This window comes from Chrysemys picta, unplaced genomic scaffold, assembly GCF_011386835.1.
Source record: "Chrysemys picta bellii isolate R12L10 unplaced genomic scaffold, ASM1138683v2 scaf178, whole genome shotgun sequence".
Lineage (NCBI taxonomy): Eukaryota > Metazoa > Chordata > Testudines > Emydidae > Chrysemys > Chrysemys picta.
The window spans coordinates 44,709-65,673 of record NW_027052885.1 but is presented as its reverse complement, the minus strand read 5'-3'; the positions used below and the strand labels follow the sequence as shown (position 1 = coordinate 65,673).

The following is a 20,965-nucleotide window of genomic DNA, read 5'->3' as shown; positions in this document are numbered from 1 at the left end:
ATTTGAGGAAGAATCACACAAGTAGTTAAGGTTACACAGTACACATCTTTCCCAATAAGCTTCTGCTCCTCAAGCATAAACCCTCAGTAATTATGTTAGCTTTACACAGTATCCTGATTAGCAAACAAAGCAGGTATGCCCAGGGTTGGGGCTGCCCAGTGTTTGGGCATAGGGCTGGTGTAGCCAACTCTGCATCACCACCCATAGCAGTGCAGGGTGCATGGGGCATGCCGGGGGCAGACTGGGGTGTGATGGGGACAATCCTGCACCAGAACAGACTATAGGCTGCTCCAAACCAGCCCCTGGCAGCCCTGGGGTCAGGAAGGTGCCTTGCTTTCTTTCCTTTGGGCCTCTGCCCTGGGCTCAGCACCAGCACAGGGTGAATCGCCCTCTTGTTGCTCAGAGTAGGGGGTGAGTCAAGGGGGGCTCGCCTCTGAACTGTGGGACTGAGATCTCTAAAGGAGCCTGATGGCGTTAGTGCCCAATGCTCATTGCAGTGGACCTGAGCCCCAGCCCCCAAAGCTCCCAGCCAGGAGTACTAGCCATGCAGAAATGCCCCTTTCTGTGTGCACTCTGCCCTTGTCACTGCCTCTCAAAGGCACTCCTTCAACATGAAAGCTACTTGACTGGGGAACAGATCCAGTGGTTCCTGTTCGCCTGCCTGGAGCTAGAGCCCTGCGTGGGACTATCTTTAAAATCCCGCTCCCATCCTGTCCCACAATACCCACTTCCACCCGCTCCTACGTTGTTTCTTGCATTTTTATCCTGATTCCACTTGCAAAAACCTCAGATCCTGCAAGAGAGACTGACACAGTTTGGACTCACCACTGTGGCACCTCCTGCTGGCTGTCTTGGGAATTAGCTTGGTTAGCCAGTGCGCCTTTATCTGGTGATGGCTCGCCACCATCACTTCTGCTCCAGGACCCATGTCACCCCCAGGACTGCGGCATCCTCTTCTGGACACGGACCTCTGGCTGTGCCCCACTCGGTTCTCCCCATTCCAGGGACTGACAATCCACTGTCCGGCCACTTCCTCCTCAGCAGCAAGTGGTGGCAAATGGGGGAGACCCGGGGACTCCCCTTTTGGCAGTCTGGAGTCCCCTTCCCAGATGGGCAGGGATGGAGGCTGGGAGAACAACTCCTCCCCCATGAGCTGCAGCTGGGTGGCAGCAGGGCCCCCTGCCATAAGGAGTGGCAGAGGGGGCTGCCCTGTGTGTGGTTTAAGAAAGACCCCCCCCACCCCCAGCCCTCTTTGTAGCTCAGGGCTGCAGTTCCGAACCAGCACGGAGTTCCCTGGGCTGAGGGCACCTGCAGGCCGGGGGTCAGGAGCTTTCAGCCAGTAGTTCTGGGACCTATCTAGAAATCGTTCCTTTAAGAGCGAGTTTATTCCTGTGCCAGTGCTGGAGCTGGCCTGGGTTTGGGCCAGACTGTCAGCAGAACTCAGCACTTTCTGTGCGCCCGGCGCACTGAGCCCGTTGGAAAATTTGGCTTCAGCGGCAGGTGCTGGGCCCCTCTGAAAGGTCTGGCCTGAATGTGGGCTTGTCGCACTCCAGCGCCCAGTGGAGTCAGCATGGTTGCACCAGCTCTGCCCATTTACCACTCTCATGTCCTGGATCGCAGGGTCTCGCTCACCGACTCGCTCGCCCAGGGCTTGTGTGGTCGTCTGGACATCAGGGAGATGGAGGATTCCCCGATGTCCCCTGGCTCCGTGAGGTCACTGCCGCTGCTTGCCTTCACCATTTCCCTCCTTTCTCTCCACGTTCAGCGGCTGGACTCAGGTAGGATTCCTGGGGCTTTAGGGCCTAGTCTCTCTCCCACAGGAGCCAGCGGCTGTGCTGGGGAAGGCTAGGCCCCCAGCCTGAGCTCTGTCTGAGGGAACTCGGGGATTATGAGCAGAGCAGCAAAGGTGGCAGCTGGTGGGCAGAGAAGCCAGGGAGCGTTGGGCAATAAATGTGTCTTGTGGCCTACAAGAGGCCCCCACAGCAAGTCCCCATTGGGTAGCATGTGGTGGCTGTGCCCAGAAATGTCCCCCTGAGGCTGATTGATTCCTGGTTCAGTGGGACGTGTCCTGCTCCTAGGGGCAGTGGGGATGTATAGCTGGGTCCTGCTTGCTGGGACAGTCAGTTCCGTAGAATGGCCCCCAACAACTAGAAACTGTGCCCATATCCTGGCCCTGCCCTTAGCAACTAGAAACCTCTGTCCAGAAACACAGTGGAGAGTTACGGGGGCCAGGGATGAGTCTGAGTGTTCACCATGTGGGGGAGAGCTGGGTAGTGGAGATACGGGGTAACACGTGGTAATAATCCTCCCACCGGCGCCAGTGGGGCCAGGATTTCAGCTCTGGTGCCGAGAAGAAAAGGGCAGATTAGCTTGGGGGGAGCATGGGGGCTAGGTGGGGAGGGTGGGAAAACAAGGAGTAGCTCCAAGGCACAGCAGGGCTTTGGTCACACTCTTCCAAACTCTGGGAGAATTTATGTAAAGTTACAAAGATGATTTTCAAATGGCAAAAATTTAAAAAGAGGAAACCTGGCGGAATCAGGTTTGATTAGAAGTGGTTTGAAAAGGCCAATTATTGGTGATGGGGAAAAATTTTAAACTATTCTTCAAAATTTCCTACCAATTCTTTTTCATTTTGTTGAAAAAGCCACATTTGGTCAAAAATGTTTTGATGAAAAAATTTCAACCAGCAGTGATTCTGATAAGATGATCAGTTACAGTCCCTCTGAGTGCTTCGCCTAACTCTGAGACCTGGCTGAAAGCAGGGGGAATGTAGAGCACAATAATGACAAACACTTTATATGATATAGGAAGCCAGAAAAAAATGACGAGAAAAAAGGAGTTGATTTCTAGGAGAAGGAGCATTTTAAAATGTTTCCCTATGAGTGTAGTAATGGTCTCAGTAAGAAGATCACCTATGAGATGTAATTAGCCCTTAAGGCGATATTGTGCCAAATCTAAAAATGAAATTCTGCCTCTCGGGAGGTGCAGCCCAGGAGAGAGCCTGGCTTTTAGCCACCTTTGCATCTCCTGGATCCTGGGCTGTTCCAGGGATTGCAACAGCCCCCAGTGTCCATTAGAGCACCCCTAGGGTTGCTCTAGCTTGCAGCAGCCTCAGCGGCTCTGCAGCCCTGCTATTGGCAGAACGCCAAGTGCTCCAGCCACACCATGTGACACACTTTGGTGCTCTGAGGATACGGTCAAGTATGCCAGCCCTGAGCCACTCCTGCAGAGGGGGAATTGCCCAACCCCCTTTACTCTGCCAGAGGCCAGAATCCATCTGTCTGTGATGGGCCAAGGCCACTCTGAGTCAGTGGCAGAGCTGGGAACAGGATGCAGGTGTTCGTGGCTTCTAGTCCCACGCTCAGTCCCCAGCCTCTCAGGGCTCACAGCATCACATTGCTTCCATTGATATGACTGTCACTATGTCTGTGCTCTGCCCTGCCTTTAAAAAGTCTCTTGGGAGTGACCCCTTCAGCATGCCAGGCCCTCAAGGGGTCACATTTTCCAAGAGGATAGGCCACCTGGCCTCAGTGCCTCTGAGACCGGCCTCTGGGCTCTAGCTCTCCCGTTTCTCATGGTGAGCTCTGCCCAGTGACTACAGAATAGGGTTTATTACTCAACTGGGAGACAGTGTTGGGAAATCCTTAGGTTAGCACAGCGGGGCAGAGGTTAAAACAAGGCTCATAGAGACTGAAGCCAGGGCTCTACCAAGCCAAGCTGGTGTGGATCCATCTGGGCTCTCTCTCTGTCCCTTGGTCTCTGAGTCCTGAATGAAAGGCCCTGTGTGTCTGTGAACACTGTTCTTAACACAGGCTCCCTGACACCCCTCATCCCTTGTTCTCCTGCTGCCAAACCATGCTGAGTTCATATAGCCAACCTGCATTGGCTCCCCAGCCATTACGTGATGATGTCCCAGTCCCGGCTCTTCCTTTTTCTCTTCCAGGCTGGGTCCTGCATTCACAGGTGCAGGTTGTATTCAGTTCATTTTAATTATTCTGGTCTGGAACCAGGAGGCAACATATTTCAGACACCCCATGCCTTCCATCTGCCTGGAGAGGCAATGGAACCCTTGTGCATTCAGGGGACAACAATGCAGAGGCTGACATAGAGACACACATTGCTGATAAAAATATTACAGTAAATTCCCATTTCCATCGCCATGATGTATTCCTAGTTCCACTTTGGCTACAGCTTCTTTTCTCCTGGTTCCTTCTACAAAGAGTTTCAAGGTGATTGGACCCGATGGCCCCATCAGGGTCCTTGTGGGAGAAGATGCTCTGTTACCCTGTCACCTCTCCCCCAGCATGAGCGCCGAGAGCATGGAGGTGCGCTGGTTCCGATCCACGTTGTCTGCAGTTGTCCATCTCTATCGGGATGGGAGAGATCAGGCTGGCCAGCAGACCGCACCGTATCGAAGCAGGACGAAGCTACTGAAGGACGGTATTGCGAATGGGACTGTCTCCTTGAGGATACACAACATCACCCCCTCTGATGAAGGGACTTACGGCTGCCTCTTCCAATCACCCACCTTTTACGAAGAAGCTGCGTTGGAACTGGAGGTGGCTGGTCAGTAGCACGGGCTGTTGTTTGCCCTTCCCAGCACCAGTGAGCACTGGTCAATGGTGTGTCTCACCCCCACCCCCACAGTTCCGGTGTGCTCAGACTAGTCACCTCTCACAGGAAAGGCACCGGAGCGCTAGGGAACGAGGCCGGCTGTTAATGGGATTGATGCACCTGCCTGCCAACTCCTCATACCCACTGGAGTAACCAGCTCCATGTCCAGCTTCTCCACCCCTCAGCTGCTGGGGCATTTGTCTGAGCAAGGATCAGGCCCCACCTGTTTCCCCTGAACTCCAGGAGACATGCCCCAGATGCGGCTGCTCATCCCAGGGGGTGTGACCCCTTCTCCCACAATTTCCTTGGGCACTGAGAAAGTTTGTGGAAATCTCCCTGAGGCCTCTGCTTCCAGGAGCTGATAGAAAAACTCTAGGTAGCACCGTGTCTATGAACTGTGGGATGGATACCCTGAGGTCCGTGCGGCCACAGGGGGTGACGGGCGCTTTGTGTGTGATCTACTCATCATGTGGTAGATCTGTATGTGTAACCTCATGGTGAGGGAGGACACTGCTACACCGCTGGGACTCCCACTGCCACAGGCCCACACTCCAGTCTGCACCAGAGCAGTTCTCTGGTGGGCCCAGGGTGTAGCAATGACACAGGTTCACTCCATTCCCCTCCAGGCCTGGGCTCCACCCCTCACCTTTCTGTCGATGGATATCAGGATGGAGGGATCCACATGGTGTGTGAATCGGCCGGATGGTATCCAAAGCCCCAAGTGCTGTGGAGAGACCTCAGCGGGCAGCGACTAGCACCAGTGATGGAGAAAATATCCCAGCAGGCTGACCGGCTGTTTGATACTCACACTGCTGCTGTTATAAGAGACGCTTCGAACCAGAACCTGTCCTGCTCTGTCCTCAACCCCCGTCTCGGCCAAGAGAGAACAGCAACGATGCACATAGCAGGTCCAGGGCCAGCCTTTGGGAAAATGGCACCCTGGGTGACCTTGTATTTTGGCACCCTGGCCCCTATGGATGCAGTGACCCCTATTGCCCCGACCCCTGTGGCTGCCCTCCCATTGCCCCTGGCCTTCACGGGCTCTCCTGGCTCCCCACAGCCCCAGGATCCCACTACCTCTTCCCAGTGCTTAATTTGTATTGAACGAGGTTCTGGGGCTCAGAATGTAGCCCTGGCTGGCCAGCCAGAGAGCAGCGGGTGCTGGCTGGGGCACCAGTTCTGACGGCAGTGCCCCCGACAGCAGCAGCGCAGTAATAAGGGAGGCATGGCAGAGGGTGTGTTGCTGCCCTTACTTTGGTTTCTGCATGCTCCAAGACTAGAGTAAGGGAAGGAGGGAACCAGGCAGACGGGGGAGATGGACCCATCTTGTGCTAGTGCTGAGTAGCTGAGAGGTGGTGCTCACTGATCAAACTGAGTGGGATTTCACACTTCTAATCTGAGACGTGTGTGTGTGTGTGAAACTATTTGTAAAATACACAATAACAATACTAATGAAAAACCCCGTCTCCCCAACCCCTCCTGCTCCCCCTTCTCCCCATCCCCCTGTGCCCCTTCTCCCCTAAACCCTTCTGAACCCTTCTCTTATAATCCCTGCCCTTCCCCCCCTTTCCCCAACCTCTGAACCCCATCCTGTGTCCCTAACCCCTGCAGCCCTTCTGCCCAACTCCCTACTGCACCCCTTCTTCCCTATCTCCCTGTACTCCCCTCCTGCACCCCAATCCCTGCACTGTGCCACCTTCTCCCCTAACTCTCTTGCGCCCCTTGTCCCCAACCACCTTCTGAACCCCTTCTCTTCTCCTATTCCACATTCCCTGCTAAACCTTTCTGAACCCCCTCTGCAGCTAAGCCCTGCACTCCCATCCTGCACCCCAACCCCTGCACTGTACCCCTTCACCCCTAACCTCAGCAACACACCTGTGCTCCAACCCCTGCACCCCCTTCTCCCCAGCCCCCTTTTGCATCCCTTCTTTCTTAGCCCCTGCACTCCCTTCCTGCACGCAGGTGGGGAAAGTGACCTGGATGCAAGGGGCAGCTGGCATTGCTGCTCTCTCCCCCCTCCAACTCCTCGCTCGCATTGCCCCTCGTGCCCCCTGGGGGGCTGTGAGGGGGGAGCGAGGAGTAATGTCAGGGCTCTCTGCATCCAAGTCACTTTCCTCCCCTGGGCTGGGTATGGGGAGGGCAAAGAGCAGCAGCTCCTGATGCCCCACAGCACAGCCCAGATGGGGAAAGTGACCTGGATGCAGGGGGCCCTGGCACTGTTCCTTGCTCTGCCCCCTCCCACACAGCCCCCTAGGGGGGCATGGAAGAATGTAGGGGGCACAAGCAGTATCTGTGCATCGCGGCTCCACCACCTTCCTCTGCCAGGAGGAAGCAGGAGAAATCTGGTGCCCCTCACACGGTGCCTCTGGGAGTTTGCTGCGCTCTCGTGCTGGCTGGCAGCGAGCTCCTCTGACAGTGCCCTGGGCAGTCTCCCAGGCGGCCCACCCCTAAGGCCAGACGTGAGCAGGTCCAAGCCCAGCACGGCCAGCGTGCTCGGCCCCAGCAGAACAGAAGCTCTCACAGCAGACGGCCTATCTGCAGTGTAGCCAGGGCCTAGCCAAGTTCAGTGACCAGGCCAAAGCTTGGGCTCCCGTCAGCCTCATGGGAGGAGCCACTTCTCATCTCTCAAAAGCCTGACCAAAGATGCCTGTGAGATCCTCCCAGACCACTGCAGGATGCTGCGGGCTCCCCTCACTCCTGTTGCTGCCACATCCACTCTGTCTGGGTTCAAATCAATGCAACTTTGCCTTGCAGATGTGTTCCTCCCAAGGACCTCTCCCTGCCAGCTGGCTCTGTCGGTGACCCTGGCTGGTGTGGTTTTTCTCACCCTCTTGGCCAGTTACTGCTTCTGGAAGCAGCACAGAGCGAAAGGTAGGGTGGCCGAGGGGAAGGGGTGCTGTGGAACCGGAGCGAGGGTCTCCTGAATTCAGAGAAGGTTGTCGGGGGGCTTCCGTCCCGTGCCAGGAAGAGAGATTTGGGTGACGTCAGTGAGAGGGCCGGCGGGAGAGGGAGTGAGCAATGGCAGAGAGGAGCTGAACTCACCCTGGGGTGGGGATCCTGGATGAGCCACGACTCTGGGTGTGACCTGAGAAGCGCCAGATGTAGAGTCGCTCCTTTGGGTCTCACTGTAGAATAGAAAGAACCTGACCCTAGGTGCTCAGTGAGTGTCGGGATCACTCCGTCTGAAGCAGGAACGAGACCCGGAAAACTGGGCATGAATCTGTATAGTCACTTGTATCACACTCGCACCTGTGAGCACCCCACACACCTATGGGGAGACAGTCCTGGCCCCAATGAGTTTATAATCTAATTAGGGCAGGCACATGAAGAGCAGGGGGAAACTGAGGCACAAAGCAGGGAAAGGACTTGCCCAAGGATACCCTGCAAGTCAGTGGCAGAGCTGGGAATAGAGACCAAGTCTCCCGAGACCCAGCTCCGCAGCTCATCCATTGCCCAAGCTACCTGCTAACGTCCGTGTATCGAACAGGCCTGCTTGCAGGCAACGAGGAGCAGGAGCTATTCATCAAGGTCCCTCCCACATCCAGCAAGACTTATGGGGTTCCCTGGGGATTGGTGAGGCTAGTTAGACTGAAAGGGCACTGACAGCATGTAGGGCTATGGGGGATGGCACCGTCCACCCCCTTAATCTTAGTCCTTGTCTACATCCAAACACGGTGTCGCTGTGACCCCACCAGGATATGGAAAGAAAGCAGCACAGGTTGCTGGTGTGGATGCAGTTATAGCAGGATGAAGGCGCTTACCCCAGTAGAGCTACTGCCATTGGGGAGGGGGAGACGCTATAATGGTATGAGGCACCTTTGTCCCAGTGTAATTGCATCCACACTAGGGGGTTGTACCACTATAACTATCTGGGTAAAACATCACCCCCCCCAACCGCCATAGCTACAAATGCTATCCGTGCACCGGGCCTTAGGAATTACAGCCCAGTGACATTCATGAACAGGAGTGAGATCCCTGTAAACGTGACCCCTCTAGACACTCAGCAAGCTGAACTGAAGAAACAGATACGTGAGTGTCTATTGTTACTACTATCGTTATTATTAATAACAAATTAAAAAACAGGCTTGTGGATGTGACCCACTGGTGAGTGTGTTACAGGCCCCCCTGTGAGCCAATTCGCAGAGCCAGGCTCTCTGGCTGGGGCTGTAACAGCTCCTCTCCTCTGTGGAACGGGACAGGGGGAACCTGTGACCCATGCACCAGTCGATTATGTACTTTCTCTGTCCCAATCAATACGAACACTGGATAAGCCCCCATGAATGTGATAACTGCCCTTCTGGCCAACACCCTGGGGACTGAAGTGGGAACTTCCGTGTCTGAGTTCCTGCTGATGAGTGTTACGCCCCCAGCACATACCCAGAGAAGTTAGCTGCACGCTTCCAGCAAGTGCATGTGTGCTTGTCACGTAACATGACATAATTGCCTGGAATCCAGAATCCCGACATGGTTGTAGTAAGTTAGATGGAACAAACAGTTAAAGACGACAACACAACATGTCACTGTCCAATATTAAACAGAGTTAGACACCTTGGGGGTTTGGTATCCAGAGACCTCAGCCTGCTTTGTACCATGGCAAACACACCATTACAAATCTTTTAACCTTTCATTAAAAATACAGAAAAGAAGGAAAAACAGGTAAAGCATTTGAAATGTAAAGTCTTGCACAAGACTTTTGTTTTAATGACATCCCCTGTTCCCTTTGCCTTCAGTGAAAGAGTTTAGAAGGAACCTGCCCCTCCCCAGACCCCGACCATGGCTGAGAGTCTCTTAGACGGTGTTAAAGATGGGAATAAGTGTCCTTTTTGGAGAAAGGAGAAGACGTTAGTAGAGAAGTAGAAGTTTGAACTGGGCAATGACCCATGGCTTGGCTAGGCTATGCCTACCATGAGGAGAGGCAGAGGCAAACCAGCACCATGGAGTTAATCTTATATTTTAAACTTAATGAAGAAAACCCCCCCAAATTTGGCAGGAACAATACTATACTAGAAAGTGTGGAGTGATGATAGACTAGACAGTAACATCAAATACTCACTTAGGAAAATATTAAACTGTAAATCATCATTCACAATAAAAGAAGTTTTTGATTAATATGGGGTGTGACCCCGGGAGGGAGTCAGTTCCTTCTCTCCCTGGCTGCAGAGTTGTCACCCCAGTTGTCCCACCTTTGCCTCTGTCCAGCGTGTGATGCTCCTTTCTTTTGATGCTGGCACCTCTTCCCAACAGAGAGAAAGAAGAGTAGCAAAGAGAGAAAATGCAGCTTCTGTTCTGGTGCTGACTCTCGCTGGCAGCCTCACTGCGGAGAAATGCAACCCAGCCCATAGTTTGATTAGCCACTCTGGAAAAATCACACCAGCGTTGGGCTGTTTGGGGCATAGCTTTTATCTGCCTCTCTGGTCGCAGGATCACAGCAGTGCTGCAAAATACGTTTTTTTTAGCCAGCTAAGCCAGATTCTTCTTATAAAGAAAAAGGAGAGCAACAGGGAAGAGAAGGAAAAAGACACATTGGCTGGGGCAGACATCACATTGCCGGTGGTATTCAGGAGTCAGCCAGAGCTGGTGGAAGTGGCATTGCCTTCTGGGTCCCTCTCTCTGGCCTGGTCTGGTCAGGGCATCTCGCAGGATTAGGCTGAAGAAGACCTGGGGTTCCAGGGGAGGGAGGAGTGGCAGCCATGACAGCAAAGCTCACTCCTCCCCGTTCTTTCAGTCAGACGGAATAGCAGTACCCTGCGTCTGTTCAAACGTATTCCCGCCAAAATCTTTTTGAAGAACCCAAAATGGAGTATGGGGTGGAATAGTCCGTCCGCTCATTATTTTGTCCACCAATTAGGCCTAATTTCTGACAAATTTTGTTTCACTGATTTCTGATCCCATATTTCTCTTGTTTACCAGGCATGATCTTAACACAGTCTTTGAGTTATAGCAGGAGGGATTTTTGTTTGGATTAATTCAGTCTCACTCCCCTTTTCCCCTCCACATTCACTGTTATACGTTATTGTGACATTTTGTGAGCTTTCACTCCTGTCTCACAGTTGAGCTCATAATTAGGATAAATTTGCAGGCCCAATTACTACAACACCAAAAACAAAGAGACCCCATATCTGAGGTCAGGGAGGACTTTTCTCCTCTATCAGATTGGCAGAGACCCTGTTTTTTTCTTTTTTGTTTGCTTTCCTCTGCAGCATGGGGCATGGATCCCTTGCAGGTTTAAACTAGTGTAAATGGTGGAGTCTCTGTGACCTGCAATCTTTAAAATCATGATTTGAGGATGTCAGTAACTCAGCCAGCGGTTCTGGGTCTATTACAGGAGTGGGTGGGTGAGGTTCTGTGGCCTGCATTGTGCAGGAGGTCAGACTACATGATCATGATGGTCCCTTCTGGCCGTAAAGTCTGTGAGTTGAAGGCAGAGGAGCACAACTCTTCCCCTCCTTGTCTAGGCTGGTTCTTTGCACACCGGCTGCTGGAGATGTGGTAAACAGTGAAGTGACAAAGTTTGCAGATTATACAAAATTACTCAAGAGAGTTAAATCCAAAGCTCCCTGCAAAGAGTTACAAAGAGATCTCACAAAATGGGCTGAAATTCACAGATGAAATTCAGTATTGATAAATGCAAAGTAATGACATTGGAAAGTATAATCCTAACTACATACAAAATGGTGGAGTTTGTATTAGCTGTTACCACTCAAGAAAGAGGTCTTGGAGTCATTGTGAATAGTTCTCTGAAAACATCCAATTAATGTGCAGATGCACTCAAAAAAGTGAACAGAATGTTAGGAACAACTAGGAAAGGGTAGGTAATAAGACAGAAATATTACAATGCCACTATATAAATCACTGGTACGCCCACATCTTGAATACTGCGTGCAGTTCTGGTCATCCCATCTCAAAAAAATATATTAGATTGGAAAAAGTACAGAAAAGGTCAACAAAAATTATTAAGGGTATAGAACAGCTTTCATATGAGGAGAGATTAAAAAAACTGGGTCTGTTCAGTTTAGAAAAGAGACGAGTAAGGGGGCATATGATAGAATTCTATAAAAGTGGTTTAGAGACAGTGATTAGGGAAGTGTTATTTACCCTTTCCCAAAACACAAGAACCAGGGGTTACCAGGTAAATGATTAGACAGCAGGTTTAACCCAAACAAAAGGAAGTACTTCTTCGACCAATACAGAGTCAACCTGTGGAACTTGTTGCCATGGGATGTTGTGAAGGCCAAAAATATAACTGGGGTCAAAAAAGAGCTAGATAAGTTCCTGGAGGACAGGTCCATCCATGGCCAAGATAGTCAGGGATTCAACCCCGTGCTCTGGGAGTCCCTAAACCTCTGACTGCCAGAAGCTGGGACTGGATGGGGATGGGTCACTGGATACTTGACCTGTTCTGTTCATTCCCACTAAAGCCTCTGGCACTGACCCCTGTTGGAAGACAGGACACTGGACTAGCTGGCCCACTGGTCTGGCTGTTCCTATGTTCTTAAGCCCCAGATCACCCACTGACACTTCCCTACAGAGCCCCCCCAGCCTTCAAGCAGGACCAGGAGCCCCTCACACTTAAGACGATAGCTCGTCATCTTAACACAGTCTCCAGTACCCCACAGTCAGCACTGCCTGACGTGAGCCTGTGCGTAATGACAACGGGTTCCAACTGGCTCAGGCCAGATCCTCTGAAAGGTGCAGTTCACCACTGCTAGGGGCTGTAACAACTTGTATTCTCTGTGGATTGACCCACAGGGGACTTTAACTAACATCGCCAGTGGGTTACACAGCTAGTTGCAAAGAATCAAATCTAGTTCAACACGTCCTTGACTCTGTCAGCAGGAAGGAAGATCTCTGCACCTCTCCTCATTTTCTAATCTCTCCGGCTTGCCCTTTCATGAGGTGAGCAGAGTTACATTATTATTATTGGCACCTTAGAGACTAACAAATTTATTAGAGCATAAGCTTTCGTGGACTACAGCCCACTTCTTCGGATGCATCCGAAGAAGTGGGCTGTAGTCCACGAAAGCTTATGCTCTAATAAATTTGTTAGTCTCTAAGGTGCCACAAGTACTCCTGTTTTTCTTTTTGCGGATACAGACTAACACGGCTGCTACTCTGAAACCTGTCATTATTATTATTATTATTATGGGTGATGTTACAATAGAACTGAAGGCCCTGTTGAGCTCGACGGTGCAGAGACACATGGCACAAGGCCTGAAGGGCTAAATAGATAAGACAAAGGGTGGGAGGAAGGAAGTATCATTCTTCTTGGAGTAGTGTCCCTGTGCATGCTCCACTGCAGGTGTATTCGTGTCCCCTACGCCTCAGATCAGAGATTTTAGGAGCCATGTCCGTTCAGCCCCCACAGACGCTGTCCCTGTCTCGTGCCCTGCAGTAGGGCTATAGAGCGTTGCACGGACAAACTGCCCTCAGCTCCTTCTCAACCGCCTTGACCTGAGACGGAGCCTCAGCAGCCTCCGATTTGAGAATGCCTCATCTGTATTTTACTTTCTGTTTCGCGTTATTAGTGTTCATTCATTGCGTTTCAGTCAGTTAGTGTTAATACTCCCCTTCTGCTTCCTTAAAAAAAACAAAAAACAAAAAAACCCCAATAAAATAATCCCCCCTCTTTATTTTGTTATAAGACTAGCGAACTCCCTGTCCTTAGTTCTTTCTTGTCTCCTCCCTCTGGGGAAGTGAAACCTGGACAAGGTACGCCTGGCTCTTCCAGATTTAAGTGTTGCTTCTACTGCCGAGAAGCAATTCCAGGCAGTGATGTACATTCCCACTGCATTCGCTGTCTTGGAGAGTCACACATGCCGTAAAAGTGTACTTTCTGCCTGACATTAAAATCAAGGGCTAGGAATAACCTTGAACTAAAACTATGACTACTAATGATGGAAAGTTCACTTGGATCAGCCTCTGACCCTGGCCCTGGGACCACTCCATACAACAGTCCCCAAAGTGGCCGAATCCATCTACTTCCTCGGCTCAACACTCTATGGCAGCTTTGAAGAGGAAACTTTTGGATTCCTCTCAAAAAGCCACAAAAAAGCAGGCTACACGTCATTGGGTAGAGAATCTACCCCAAAGACATGATCCCCAACAAGATCAACCACCTTGGTACTGACTGATCTACAACTGGATACCCACGAGACGACTGGCTCCTCGGGTACTGGTACCACTAGTAAGCCTAAAATACCCAAAGGGCACAGGCTATGGGAGTTCGGTACCATGGGGGGGAAAGGGGTGGTAGAGAGAGAACCAGCTCCTCTAGGTCATCTCCGATAGAGTGCTCTAGACCCTCGATACCGAGTACTTCAGCTCTGCAGAAGACCAGAACAACACCACTGGCCATTTATCAGAGTGCAAAAGACTCCCACTACTGTTGCTCTTAGGAAAAGGCAATTTCTTACTGCTTCTCTGTCTGGATCTCCTGATCCACGGGAGAAGAACTTTCAGGAACAGGCAGTGAGATTAGACAAAGGGATTACTCCAGTGACTAACATCTCTTCATCCTCTCCTGATGAAGCTGTTATGCCTCCCCCACCAACTTTGGCAAAAGACTTCAAACCATTTCAAGACTTCAGCAAGAGAGAAGTGGATTCTCTAGTCAAGGTGTTGCAACACAAGCTGCTTCACATCCTACACACTTCATCATCAGCCTGTAGTGTACTCACTATTAACGAGGCATTGCTGGACCCAGCAAAGACTATGTGGCACGGTACATCCCACATGCAAGAGAGCGGATAAAAATACTTTGTTCCCTCTAAAGACTCGGATTTTTTATTTCCCACCCATTCCCAAACTCCTTTGTCATCTATGCTGTAAATGATCGTGGCAGACAGCACTGTTCTAAATCAACACCCTGTGACAAGAACTTAAAACAACTTGAAAATCATATTCTTAGGTGAGCCTGCAATTTAAGATGGCTAATTACCAAGCTCTTATGGCAAAATACAACCATATCAGTTATTCTACATTAAACGCCTTCATTGACCATCTCCCAGCAGTTTCAGGTGATCACTACTGAGGGTCAGGTTCTTGCAAGGACATTGTTGCAGGCCCCTCTCTAAATACCGCTGACACAGCTGCTTGCTTCATCTCAACAGCAGTGGGCATGCAGAGGGCTTCCTGGCTTCACCTTTCTGGCTTTCCAAGGGAAGTCCAGTCTACTGTGGAGGACCTTCCATTGGAAGGATCCAAATCATTTGCAGAGAAAATGGATGAATCCCTCCACATACTAAAAGACTCTAGAGCCACTTTGCATTCACTGAGAATTTATGCACCTGCACAAAAAAGAAGATATAATAAATCACAGATGACACAGAGATCCCGGCCTGATCAATTTTCTCCCCCCCCCCCAGAGCATTATGAACCCCAACAGAAAACACAATGACTACAAAAGCGAAGATCAACTGCTCCACAATGATCAACATCACAGCCATCTGCATCTATGCATGAATTTTGATGTGTTATTTGAGGCCCCGAGTTACCACCCCCATTTTAATTTGCTGCAAAAACCCAAACATCACCACTACTTTGGCAGCGGCCTTACTCTTTTTAATCAAAACTGGGATCAAATGGGTTTTGGAGATCATCTCCACAGGATATTTGATCCATTTTACCGCCCTCACTCCTGCCTACCCCTCCCCCCGACCCTCCTCAGGAACCCTTCTCATGAGTAGCTTTTACATCAGGAAACAAGCTATCTTCTGAACCGAGGTGCTATAGTTCCTACTCAACACAGAGGGAAGGGCTTCAACTCCAAGTACTTCCAGATAAAATAAAATAAATTAAAAAATAAAAATACTGATACTGAAAAACAATAGTGATTGGAGACACGTTCTGGATCTAAGATCACTCGACAGATTTGTAAAGCAAAGGCATGCTCCTTTGATGATGCTTTGACTCCCCCACAAAAGACTATGGACCTATTCCTCCAACTGGCTCTATAAGTAGACATCCAAAAGACCATATTAACTCCAGTATAACGTCTGGAATTCATAGAGGCCTACCTCGATGGAGCAGAGGCCAAAGCCTTCCTCCCGTTATGCAGGTTCAACACCATAGATAACTTGATCTCTAACGGACAGGCCAACCCTCAGACCTTGGTCAGAAATGGTCTTCAACTACTGGGATGCATGGTGGCAGGCATCTTCGTAATAAATCACGTGAGACTACACATGTACTGACTTCAGTGGTGGTTCAGTACAGGATACATACCAAGCACACACAGCTTAAACAAACTTCTATTGATGCCCTCAACATTCAAAAACTCCCTTGACTTGTGGAAAGAGTCTCACAATGTCTGCTCAGGAGTGCCCTTCACTCAACCACCCCCAATGTTAATAATGACAACAGACGCATACCTATTGGGATGGGGAGCCCAACTGGTCACCCATGCTATTCAAGGCAAATGGTTCCCCTTCGAATCCACATTGCATATGTACTTACTGGAACTCAGAGCAGTCAGGAAAGCTTGTTCACATGTCTTACCACTGATCGGGGCAAGCATATAAAGATTATAGGCAACATTGCATGTATGTTTTACATAAATCACTAGAGAAGAGCAAGCTCACCTTCCCTTTGTACCAAGGCAGTGAAACTCTGGAACTGGTGCATTCACCACCACATAGAATGGCTTTCGTATGAGGAGAGATTAATAAGACTGAGACTTTTCAGCTTGGAAAAGATACGACTAAGGGGGGATATGATAGAGGTCTATAAAATCATGAGTGGGGTGGAGAAAGTAAATAAGGAAGTGTTATTTACTCCTTCTCATAACACAAGAACAAGGGGCCACCAAATGAAATTAACAGGCAGCAGGTTTAAAACAAACACAAAGTATTTTTTCATGCAATACACTGTCAACCTGTGGAACTCCTTGCCAGAGGGTGTTGTGAAGGCCAATATTATAACGGGGTTCAAAAGGGAGCTACATAGATTCATGGAGGACAGGTCCATCAATGACTATTAGCCAGGACGGGCAGGGATGGTGTCCCTACCCTCTGTTTGCCCGAAGCTGGGATTGGGTGACAGGGGATGGATCACTTGATGATAACCTGTCTGTTCATTCCCTTTGGGTCACCTGTCATTGGCCACTGTCAGAGGACGGGCTACTGGGCTGGATGGACCTTTGGTCTGACCCATTGTGGCTGCACCCCATGTGCCATGCCGCCCCCTGAGGCCCCGCCCCTGCCCCTTCTCCCTGTGCTCATGCCACCTCTTCTCCCCAAACCCCTGACCTCACACCAACCCTTCCCCCAAACCCAGCATTGTCCCTCCTTCCCCGCAAGACCCCACCTGCTGCTCATGCCTCTCCCCCTTCCCGTCACTTGATCGTACAGATGGCAAAAAGTGGGGGGAGGGCTGACCCCTTGATCCCCCTGTTCCGGCACCCCTGCATCCGCTGCTATATTTTATTCCAGTGTCTGATGCTCAGTACTAGACTCGACTCTGAAAGCCCACCCCTCCATTCAGGGCACTGCTGCAGCGTCGCCGAGAGTGGAGCACCCATAGAGACCCACTGAAAGAAGAAGAAAGGGTTACTCACCTTGTGCCGTAACTGTGGTTCTTTGAGATGTGTCCCCCTGTGGGTGCTCCACTACTTGCCCTCCTTCCCCTCTGTTTTGGAGCTCTTACCTATGAGCTCTGTGTAGAGAAGGAACTGGGGGCAGTTTGTCTGCACAGCGCTGTAGTGACCTAATGCATGGGAGGGGGAGAGCGTATGTGTGGGCCGAACAGAAATGGCTGCCTAAAATCTCCGATGAGAGGCGCAGGGGTGTGAATACACAGAGAGTGGAGCAACACACGTCTCGAAGCACTGCAGTTACTGTACAAGGTGAGTAACCCTTTCTTATCCCATTTTCCACTCAGGGAACTGAGGCCCAGAGCGATCAGGGCCCCAGTTCAGCTAGATACAGGTGTAACTTTAAGTGTGTGAATAATCCCATTATTATAAGTCAGTCTCTCGCTGTCAGGCATTTTTTCCAGCCCTCAAATCATTTTCGTGGCTCTTTTCTGCATCCTTTCCAGTGTTTCAACGTCTTTTTTCAAATGAGGTCAGCCAGTTGTTCAGGCAGCCCCACAGCCAGCTGCACCGGCTGCCAGCCACGGCTGGAGTGGCCCAGGGCAGCTGGCCCCCGGGACCATCTGAGCAGCAGCCGGTGGGGCTGGCCCAGAGACTGCCTGAGCAGTGGTCCCTCGGGCGGCCACAGCAGCTGCTGCTCAAAGGCCCCCTGGCAGCTGGTGCCACTGGCCCTGCCCCCTCTCCAGCAGGGCCCCCCCTAAGATTTACTTAGGGGTACTTCTCGTATAAGTCCTGAACTGGTCACAAGCGGTGAATTTTATTGTTTATTGCCCGTGACCTGTCCACAACTTTCTCTAAAAATACCCATGACTAAATCGTAGCCTTGGGCATGGTACAGGGGTGATTGAGTGAGGGTCTAAGGTCTGTGATGTACTGGAGGTTAGACTACGACCCGTCCGGCCTTAAATTCTATGAAGCTATGATTTTCTGCAAAATAGCAGCTCTTTGCTAGTATTAGAAGAGACCATCACCCACTGGAATCTCACCTCTCTCAATCTCTTCTTTCTTTAGACGATCTGCAATCTAATCTGGAGAAAGAGAGAGGTAAGTTCCTGGGACAAGTTCACCAAACTAACAGTAGGAAATGAATAACCTCGTTAATGCGACAGCATGAAACCTCACCTCTTTCTTCCTTTTCTCTTCCAGAGATTCTGCGCTCTGAGCTGGAGAACGAGAGAGGTAAATGTCTGGGCTCTCAGGAGGCTTGAATGATTTTCTCTCACTGTACATAGTCAGACAGACTTTGGCCTCTGTCTCTGCACTGTCTGTTAGGAGAGGCTCTGGGAACCAAACGGCCGGGAGCTCTGACTAATCATGGAACGGGGTAACTGCTCCATAGATAAAGTTGCTGCTCAGTTTCCATCGTAAGCCTGATTTTAGCCCTTCCTCTAAACTACACACACAGGGGAGTGTCCATATCCCAAACTGGTGGGTCTGCCTGTGCCAATGTACCTTTTTGCTACTGAATTTGAAGGAATGGCGGGGTGGGGAGATCCTGATGCCCTGGAAAAAGAGGCTCAGCAGAGTCCTAAAGTCTCCAAGCACTCTCTGACTCTTTGAGGCACAAAGTCAATGAGAAGGAGCCAGCTAATGTTGCTGATCCCTGAGTTGAGATCCAGCATCCAGAGCCAAGGTTTAGCGCATTAAACCCTCACTTCCACGTTATCAGGGCCTAGCCCCTCACCAAGCTTCTAGGCACATGGGGAGTGTGGACACTACACCACAGGTGAGCCCAGCTAGGGCAGGGCATGGGAACCCAGCGAGGGAAAGATGTCAAGAAGGGGGGTGTGATCCATGGAGAGATCTATGAGGATGGAGCTCAGGCCAGGAGACCTGGGCAGAAAGAAGCCAGCAGAGAGCACAGTGGAGGGGGCAAAGTGGTCCTTTAAAGGCACATTCCCTAACCCAGGAGCTGTTGTAGAACTGACTGCACACCCATGTCTCTCTGTTTGCAGGGAAATCCCTGGCTGACCTTGGTAAGTGCCATGTGTCCCCTTCCCCCCACCCCCCATATGACACTGTGTCCTACGCCAGCAGTCCGTGCTCCGGGAAGTGCTCACCTCTTGGTGTGTTTGATTTCAGGCTGGAGTAAAGTCAGAAAAAATGCAGGTAAGTGAAGCTGGTATTTTAATGTCAGACCCCCTGCACCACTCTGCTGCCCAGCAGATGCACACATGCCAGAAGTCACAGGGAAAGCAGTGTGGTCAATGAAAATGCCAGATTCGTCACAATGCTCACACTTAACTATGGAGTCACCAGCGCTCCAGTGTAACTGCGATAACTCACAGTGCTCCTAAGTCTGGGAACTTACCCGCTGTCAGTCCAGGGGGGTAGGCGCTTACAGGAGTTTGTAATTGTGGGTCAGAGTTGGGGTTTTCCTGGACACGTGTGGTGAATTCTCATGTGTTGTGTTGTTGTTAATTGACTTCATGAACTAGAAGGGATCTAGGAAACTGTGTAAATTACCTTAACTGGCTGCGGGTAATTGTCTTAATGCTTTTTGGACTCTGGTGAAATCTCTGTTTTTACGGAGTTGTCAATCAGTAGCCCTTTGGCCAATTCAGTTCAAATTTGGTAGAAAAATTCTACCTCAGACCCAGACCAAATCTACCAAATTTGAGTGTGATATGACTCTGTGGGTGTTAGAATAGAGGGCTCCCAGCTCAGGCGTAGATTGGAGACTCAGTTGCGGTCTTAGCTGTGGAGACGTGGTAGCGGCCCCACAGCACAGATTTTGTGGTAGGTGACTACTGAGTTCTTGTAATGGTTTGAAATGACGTCCGTGTGTGTAACACCTGAGCTCTCTCCTCACTGGGGCCTCTGTAGAGGTTACAGACAGGCCCAATGGGAGCTAGAGGCATCTCCAGCTCTTTCAGGGGAGCTATTTGCCTCTAGTGCCTGGGAGGAGAGCTGCAGTGACAGGCAGAGAAGCAGATTCCCGGGCGATAGAGGCTGGAAATCAGAGAGTGTCCTAGCCAAGACAGAGCTGGGTGGGGGATGGGAAACAGCCCCGATGGGCTGGGCTCTGCCCCTGATGCTCTGCCCCATCTCTGCAGTGAACGTGATTCTGGATCCGGACACGGCTCATCCCAGCCTCGTGGTCTCTGAGAATGGGCGATCTGTGAAATGGAGGGGCCTGCAGCAGGACGTGACTGACAACCCCAAGAGATTTGATAGTGAAACCTGCGTGCTGGGCTTGGAAGGGTTCACCTCGGGGAGACACTCCTGGGAGGTAGACGTCGGGGGTGGGAGGGCCTGGGCTGTGGGGGTGGCCGGAGAGTCTGTCAGGAGGAAGGGCTGGATCAGCTTTGCTCCTGAGGAGAGGATCTGGGCCATGGATCAGTGTGGGAGCCATTACCGGGCTTGCACTTCCCCGGATACCCTCCTGCCCCTGACTTGGAACCCCGGGAAGATCGGGGTGTATCTGGACTATGAGCAGGGCCTAGTATCATTTTATCAGCCTGGTACTGAGGCCCCGATCTTCACTTTCACCTCTTCATTCACTGGGCAGCTCCACCCTTTCTTCTGGGTCTACTCCCCAATCACACTATGTTCCTGAGATATGGCATGTGGGGGGGGGGGCATAGCATTACTCACTGGTCAGACTTTTTTTGTTCTGTTGTTTTTCTGAAATGGACTAATTTTTCATTTTTTAAATATTTTCCATTTTTTTATTCTTTTCAAAACTTGGAATTTTCCAAAATGAATATTTTCAATTTTGAAAATCCTTCGATTTGACTAAGCTGAGGGCTCAAAATTGGC

At 50.8% G+C, this 20,965-nt stretch overlaps 1 protein-coding gene across 1 annotated transcript; it reads left to right on the top strand.

The window, feature by feature from the left end:
* The first annotated feature begins 1,603 nt into the window (after positions 1–1,603).
* On the top strand, positions 1,604–20,762 carry LOC135978239 (butyrophilin subfamily 3 member A3-like). The gene is made up of 11 exons (XM_065579243.1): positions 1,604–1,778; positions 2,553–2,554; positions 4,221–4,566; positions 5,241–5,522; positions 7,369–7,485; positions 8,611–8,643; positions 18,215–18,247; positions 18,350–18,382; positions 19,159–19,179; positions 19,286–19,312; positions 20,260–20,762. Exons 1-11 carry the CDS (start codon positions 1,679–1,681, stop codon positions 20,760–20,762), a joined length of 1,497 nt encoding a protein of 498 aa, XP_065435315.1. The 5' UTR covers positions 1,604–1,678.
* Positions 20,763–20,965: the final 203 nt, after the last annotated feature.